At 37.6% G+C, this 8,077-nt stretch overlaps 1 protein-coding gene across 1 annotated transcript; it reads right to left on the minus strand.

The window, feature by feature from the left end:
- Positions 1-73: 73 nt before the first annotated feature.
- On the minus strand, positions 74-5,996 carry LOC137724511 (probable LRR receptor-like serine/threonine-protein kinase At1g56130). The gene is made up of 21 exons (XM_068463254.1): positions 5,858-5,996; positions 5,541-5,612; positions 5,042-5,113; positions 4,853-4,924; positions 4,676-4,747; positions 4,514-4,585; positions 4,292-4,363; positions 4,107-4,178; positions 3,951-4,022; positions 3,721-3,786; positions 3,508-3,570; positions 3,276-3,320; positions 3,110-3,168; positions 2,481-2,869; positions 2,139-2,334; positions 1,874-2,038; positions 1,634-1,752; positions 1,281-1,491; positions 940-1,171; positions 638-788; positions 74-547 (listed from the first exon to the last, which is right to left on the minus strand). Exons 1-21 carry the CDS (start codon positions 5,875-5,877, stop codon positions 152-154), a joined length of 2,688 nt encoding a protein of 895 aa, XP_068319355.1. The 5' UTR covers positions 5,878-5,996; the 3' UTR covers positions 74-151.
- Between the last annotated feature and the right edge of the window lie 2,081 nt (positions 5,997-8,077).

An 8,077-nucleotide genomic window follows, 5' to 3' on the forward strand; every position in this document is an offset into this window, starting at 1 on the left:
ATTCTAGATATACATCATCATAGCCAAAACCTTAGAGGCAGAAAAGACCCAAGGACAAGTACAGGGGTGCACAAAAGGATAAAAGAAGCATGTGGAAATCATTTCCCATTATTTATCACCTTCCTTGTCCTCTAATGCCAGCGAGCAATGACTAAGTGACATTTACAGGAGAAGGCGTAGGGTCAACCCCGGGGGTGTTAGCACCACTTGCATTGCTGCCTTTGGGTTGATAGTTGAGGTGAACATTACTATGCTTGGAAGCAGTTGATGGGGTATCATCCTTCATCAAAAAGTTACCTGTTGACAATGTCGTTACATCTTTAAAATCATAATCTGTCAAATAGCTCGGCTTTGACATGACAGTGCCTATGTTAATATCTCCAGAGAGCATTGCCACCACGCGTGACATAGATGGCCTCGTCATCGGTGATGCCTGCGTGCACAGGAGAGCTGCTCTTATCAGTCTAGTCGCTTCAGTTTTGTCAAACTCTGTCAATCTGGGATCCACCAGCCCGAGAGTTTGGTCGTTTTCATGTAGAGTCCATACCTGAAAAAACATCATGCCACGGTCAAAGGAACATATAAATAAGTTCTTCACAACAATGCCAAAATGAAGCTAAGCAAAAGCAATTCCTACCCATTCAAGAAGATAAATCTTTTCTGGTTCCAAGTTATGGTAAGAGTTTGGTCTCCCGCTGAGGATCTCCAAAACAACGACTCCAAAACCAAACACATCGGCCTTCTCTGTCAAATGTCCAAACAATGCATACTCTGGTGCCAAATAGCCTCTACAATGCAAGATAATCAAATGGTTGCACAATGTTTCTTGAGATCATTAGTGGCATTATTAACATGATGTGTCTTATAATTTCATGCAAGTATAAATGTGTGTGGCTATAATATATGTAACCTATGGAAAAACAATAAAGGATGGCTTACATTGTCCCTGCAACCCGGGTGCTGATGTGGGTTTTCTTGTCATCATAAAGCTTTGCCAATCCAAAATCTGATATTTTTGGGGAGAGTTCTGCATCGAGCAAAATATTACTGGCTTTGACATCTCGATGTACAACCCTTGGCCTTGACTCCTCATGAAGGTACGCAAGTCCTCTTGCTGTTCCCAACAATATATTGAATCGAGTAGGCCAGTCAAGGTGCAAGTTACTTGTTCCTGAAATATTAGTGAAACCCAATCAAAATCATTTTTTAAGGAATTTTATAGTGCTTGAAACTGCATAAAATGATGTTTCTATGCAACCTAATAGTAGATAGGTTTGTACCAAAAAGTGCCTGATCAAGGCTTTTGTTTTCAAGATACTCATAAACCAAAATGTGGTGGCTGCCTTCGATGCAGCATCCATACAATTTCACTAGACTCCGATGTTGCACAGCAGATATGGAAACAATTTCAGATACAAATTGACTCTTCCCTTGGTGAGATGCTACTGAAAGTTGCTTCACAGCCACTACTCTACCATCAGAAAGTGTACCCTACAATGTACACAGAAACACAATTTCGTGACGTGAAAGGAAAGAAAAAAGAAGATATATTTTCTTCTCTCGGTCGCTCGCTCTCTCTCCTTTCTCTTGTCATTACTTCAAGTACATGATATTGATGTAATACATATTTCACCTTATAAACGGGGCCATATCCTCCCTCTCCTAGCTTATTTGAAGGATTAAAATCTTCAGTTGCAGCTCTCAATTCAGCATAACTGAAAGTATATGGTCGGGGGCCTAATCCTAGAATATCTGCACATTCACGAAACAGTATGACATAAATTTTACTTTCGTGAAAGCATTCTTATTTCTGTGTGTTAATGTTAGAGCAGAGAAACCTGAATTGGATACCACTAATAATATGGTCATTTACCTTCATCGTCCTCTTTTTCTGATTTTTTCCTCCTCATATATAGAATCGCAGATATTAATAGCAAGCTCACAACTCCAGCGGGAACTGCAATACCAACTATCAACCCAGTCCTACTCTTCTTTCTTGGAGTAGTTGGTGGAAGCCCTGAAACTGTTGGTGTAAAATCTGAGCGATAAAACAGAAGAATTCTTCAGTGTCAATTAACAGCTAAAAAGTACATTTAAACCACTCACAGGAAATCTCTATAAGTTAACACATACTATACCTGAAGCAGCATGGACAGCTGCTATTAGTGGTCCGTAATCACTACGATCGAGTATGCAACAAGTCCCTTTACCAGCCCAGAACAAATGAATTTCAAGATAATTCTCTGACACGCTAACATTAAACTTTCTCACAACTGCTCGGTTAACACCACTTGCCTCCTTCGATATGTCAAAGTCCTTCGTCCTGCGAGTACCCTAGCAACCAAATGAAGAGGTAGGTGATAATTCTAGTCTCCTTTAAATCAATGTCTTTAGTTAATGTAGCTTAAAACATCGAAAACCTGTCCAATGAGGTGTTTACTTCAAATAAGTTAGAATTTTTATTTTATCAGCAGTCTTACCTGAATATAGATATCAAATACACGCCGTCCTAGACTTTTCCAAGTTTGCAAAGTGCGACTTTCATAAACCGTCTCTGCAAAGTGCAATGTTACAGTGTAGGGCCCATTCTCAAGGCCCAGGCCATAGTATCTCAGTGATCCTGGGGACACTCTTGAAGTCTGGAAAAGCTCCGGGGTCACATCTGTTCCGGTGACTTGTGCAAGGGTATTCACTAGAAACGATGCGTTCTTTCTGTATGTAGAAAACAAACCGGCATTGCTGACAGCCCATTTCTCTGTACTGGTTACATTGAACGTTGCTGGGCCAAGAGCTGAGTCTTCAGTCTCATACAATATGCCATCACTTCCCGTCATTTGTTTTCCACCACACTTGATTGAGAAGTTTGCATCTGTAAAGTTTCATGTAATACCAGAAGCTAGCCATGATTAGTGATGAAACGTCAAATTGAAGACTCATGCTAATGTTCATCAGTCACATATTTCTAAACAGTTATGCGTATTACTGAACTTATGAAAACATGCTTGCAATCTGTATCCATATGTATACATAACTAGAGAAGCAATGCCTTTTCCTCTAACATGACGTTGCGTTAAAATAGTAAATGATGGGTGACATAAGAGCAGATTACATCGTGGGGCATTTCGATTGCATGGAAAATTTCTCTGGAGGCAATTCAATCCAGGAAGACTGCAAACACAGAGAACAATTATTAGTTATCCAAATAGAATCATGTAGTGGAAGAGTAGTGATAGTATTGCTTGTCTAAAAACGAGTAAGAGAAACTTCCAACTCACGTTATGTTTGAACTGTCAAATGTGAAGTTGTTGACCACTAAGTTCCTGCATAAAATCATTAATCAATCAACATATGAAGAAATATATCTTTATCAAATGAAAATTCCATGTCCAAGATCAAAACTTAGTAGGCAAGTAGCACTGTGAAAACGAATCTCAACGATAATTTTTTATCAACATATTCTGGTGATTTAAACTATAAAATGAAGATGAAAGATAAAAGGACACGTACAGTTGCGATACTGTGGTCACCCACTGGGGAAAGCTTCCTGATAAAAAATTGTAAGACAAATCTCTGCAAATAACAAAATAGAATCAGAAGGCACAAAATGCATGAAAGTTATTAAGAACTTGTGTAAGATAGGATTAGAATGTTTACGATTATACACAAACACATACATGCACCCTGCATTCTATATGACTACTTTAAGAAACGAGGACTTACATAGTCTGAAGTTGATTGCTCTTTTGGCTCGGAAGAGGTCCGGATAGACTATTGTTTCCAAGAAACCTGGCCATTTGGATTATAGTAGAAGGCACCCAGAAAAGAAAAAGAGATGAACAAACAAAAGGTCAGATGTGTACAAAATCTTCAATCAAAGTAGGGAATGTTAAAGATTTGATAACTTATGTAAGATAAGGCAATAGAAAGATAATAATAAAAGCGGGGATTACAAGGATGTAAGAGAACTCAAGCTGAATAAAAGACTTGGGAGTTGGCCTGTCAAATTGTTGAAACTCAGATCCCTGCAACACCAACGATAAGTTGAGAGGAGCAATCAGAATGAAACAAAAGACTTGGGACTCAAGCTTATATGCACTGGTACGTACAGTATCTGTAGAATTCGATATTCTCCAATATCAGATGGGATGGTACCAGTGATTAATGCGTTTCGTAGTTTTCTGTATTCCAAAAACATAAAATTTGATAAAAAGTAGATGAAGTAAGATATCAAATTTCAAAAGGAAAAAGAAGTTAGATGAAAGTATCTGGATCGATGAGAATCTTCGCTTACAGTTTAGTCAAGCTTTTCAGATTTTTTATGAAATCAAGAGAAGAGCTCCCATTGTATATATCACTGATTCGCCTACATCATTATATGCAAAATAAACTGAAATCCCATCTTTGGAGAAAGAGAGAGAGAATTACAATTTAGTCAAGCTTTTCAGATTTTTTATGAAATCAAGAGAGGAGCTCCCATTGTATATATCACTGATTCGCCTACATTTGTACTTACAGAGTTTTCAATGCTAACAGTTGAGAAAAGCTGGTTGGTATTGGGCCTTCGAAAGAGCTCCCTTGTAAATGCCTACAGAAACATATAAGAAGCTTGTGAACAAATTATCCATCTCAGGTCTGCTTTCAAAAACTGCGAAAGATCAAAGGTTTCTCAACTTACAAATCAGCGAGTTGCGTCCAATTCCCTATGAAATCAGGTATCTTTCCTGAGAAAGGACTGTTCGATGCCCAGCTAAAATTCAAAAAGTTGACTTACACTAAGCTCATCCAAGAAAAGCAATCTCAAAGTACTGGATAAACGAACAAATCTAAAATACAATTTAAGAGCCGTTCTTACAGGGTTTGCACGTTGGTGAGCTTGGCAAATGTTGAAGGAATTTCACCACTGAGTCCACAGCTGTCCATGTAACTGTGAAAATCATAAGGCAACTGATTAATACCCATTTCATACGATAAAGTGCAATTTTTGCTCATCCGTAAGGAATTAACATGTAATTCAAATTTGATGATTTAACGAAGCACTTACAGTTCCTTGAGCTTGACTAAATTACCAAATTCTGGAGGGAGTGTTCCAGAGAAATTATTTGGTCCGATGTCCCTGCAAGTCATGTTGAACGGGCAAACACTTACTTGAAAGCAATTATTGAAGAGTGATAGAAGGTTTTGTTGAATTGTAAGTCTATAGCTGATTAGGAAATAAGCTGTGTATCAAATTTGTGTATTCACTTGAGTTTAAAATACCAAGTGTAATGATCCTAGCAACTAGCTAGATGTAAGGCTGAGATTGTTTTGTGAAGAGAGAGAATTCACCTTGGATTCTAACGGTTATGTAAAGCACAGAGTGTGTGTGAATTGTAGAGAGATGAAGAGAATATGCTCTGCTAGATTTTGCAGAGAGAGAGAAACCTTCAGAAAATTCTTCCATTGTTATCCTTCTCAAATTTTTAGCTTATAACAACAAGTTATGTATCTAATGTTTACGACACAAAATTTTATTGTACGCTCTCTAATTTTTCATGGCTTACAGCACAGTTAGCTCCTTAAGGTTTCCAAGCTCCTTGGGGATGGGCCCAGAGAATGAATTGACCCTAATTGACCTGAATGGAGATATCAGTTAGTGAAAGATAAGCACCATTAAACTTATTTACATTACATACAAGGAAACTAGTACTGCATTATTCAATAAAAGCATAATGATTTTTTTGTTGATTACAGCATAAATAGTAGCAAAAAGGTGTAAAGAACATAACTGTAGTTTATGATATTCAAAATGAAGTATACAAATTGCTATGGGTCTCATCAGAAGTATGAGTACTTAAAGAAATGTTCTCTCACTACTTACAAGTGAGTCAATGCAGACATATTGCCAATGAATGCCGGTAGGGGACCGGTGAAATAATTCTGATTGATCCTCCTACAAAAATTGAAAGGAAGTGTAATCGTTAACTCTTAATCTTACAGCATCACCATATTTTTGTTGAAATCCCACATCGGTTAGAGAAATAAAAAGAAGAGTTTAAATATCCAAATCCCACTCCAACTAATGCCGAGGCCTTTTGAGATAAACCTCACACCTGACGGATTGTGCAAGTGGTAATTACCAAGTTGGAGACAGTATCAGTGTTGTTGGAAGTGAGCTTTTGGCCCGTCTCTCTGATAATTCTATAATTTTTAATATTCAATATATTATTTTGATGAACCAAAAACAGAGAAGGGAGTTGAAAAAAATTCTTACATATATGTGAGATACCTCAAAGCCACAAATTCTTTTGGAAACACCCCTCGTTTGTTAAGAGCATACACTCTCCTGGAAAGCAAAAAGATTGAACATTTAGAACTACATAAAATGGAGCGACACAGTCAAATTATGACGTTAACATATATAGGTGGCAAGTGAAAAATCAGCAGTGGCATGGAAATCTTGTTCATAAAGAGAGAGTAGTTTAACATACAGTTTGGTGATGTGGCATGTAGTACCGTTGTCGTAAGTACAATTGCAAACGATGGCTGGGTTGTTATCGGGGCTCTCAAAGTAGGTGCCGTTAATGGCAGATCCACTGCAGGGTTCTCCACTGATATTCCACAGCCCCGACACCGCTTGTGTGTCCCATTGTTCAAATATTGAGTTCAACGCCCTCACTGCACTCAGAGTTAATTCATTCCTTGAGTTGTGTGTATTAGATTATCTCACACCATGATTTGACTTGTGTTACCACTTACCAGACTATCTCGAACCAAACGAAAGATCAAATTGATTATTACATAGGAAAATTACCCTTAATTTTTGGATGTTTTGTATATGGGAAGAAAAAGAGCTTTACAAATAAGTTCCTCGAAACTTCATTTCATATAGTCAAAAAACACTTAAAATGTCATTTTGTTGAGGGAAAAAAGCCCAGTTCCTGGTCAAAAACACTTAAATGTGGCAATGTGTGTGTGTGTGTGTGTGTGTGTGTGTGTGTGTGTGTGTGTGTGTGTGTGTGTGAGAGAGAGAGAGAGAGAGAGAGAGAGAGAGAGAGAACCTTCAGATGGATCAGTGGTAGCATTTTGAGCAAAGGACAGCTGAAACCAGAAGCAGCTGAGGAAGCAGAGTAATAGTATCCTCATCATTAACTTCATCTTCATATTGTACATGTGCAGAACTTGCTCTCCTCGACGGCGTGAACTTAAACGGACCAACACTTATATTCCGACTGGCTGAATCATGCATTGCATGTAAGAATACGAAGAAGACCATTAGATTTTAGTCATATATTGACAACGTATACATATATAATCTTTATATATAAAGCCAAGGGCTCAATGAACAGTGTTTTTGGGTGTCACAAGCTTCACACAAAAATCCTCTGATGCGGGGGTGTGGGGGGATCTGGTGGAAGGGGGATATGGGGTGGCTGGGGTCCATGGATATGGATTAGCTATGGCAGATCAGCCATGGCATCTAACAGAATGAGAATTTAGAGTGCAAAATAAAATTATTAGAGTGCCAATATAATATTCTATTGTTTTAAACTTAATAGTCACTTTCTTCTTTCTTTAACAAAAAACATGGAAGGGTACATTGAAATAAGTAATTATCAGTAGCATACTACATAATTTTCTCATTTATAAAGCCAGTTGTTACGAAATTTCTTACGTCTTAATTGGGACTAAGATAATTTTGTATATATGTAAACAACTTACTTTCTCTCGGTCCATGTATTTGCTACTAACGTCTTAATTGGGACAACTAAAGTACTTTCATATGTATATAAACTTGCTTTCTCTTAGTCCATATATTTGCCAATAACATCTTAATTGGGATTGAGATACTTTTGCTTGTACGTAAACAACTCGATTTCTCTCAGTCAATATATTCAATGGTAACGTCTTAATTGGGATTGACATACTTTTCTATGGATGTAGACAACTTGCTTTCTCTCAGTCTATATATTTGTTAGTAACGTCTTAATCGGAACGAACGAGATAATTTTGACTTGCTTTCTCTCGGTCTATATATTTGCTAGTAACGTCTTAATCAGGACGACTGAGGTAATTTTGACTTGCTTTCTCTCGGTCTATA

Source organism: Pyrus communis, chromosome 2 (genome assembly GCF_963583255.1).
Source record: "Pyrus communis chromosome 2, drPyrComm1.1, whole genome shotgun sequence".
Taxonomy (NCBI): domain Eukaryota; kingdom Viridiplantae; phylum Streptophyta; class Magnoliopsida; order Rosales; family Rosaceae; genus Pyrus; species Pyrus communis.

Coding starts and splice junctions, on each gene's coding strand:
- LOC137724511 (XM_068463254.1), bottom strand. CDS start 5,877: ATGTCTGCATTGACTCACTT. Junction 4,023..4,106: donor TATCGAATTCTACAGATACT/GTACGTACCAGT, acceptor TTGGTGTTGCAG/GGATCTGAGTTTCAACAATT. Junction 2,335..2,480: donor TATTTGATATCTATATTCAG/GTAAGACTGCTG, acceptor TTTGGTTGCTAG/GGTACTCGCAGGACGAAGGA.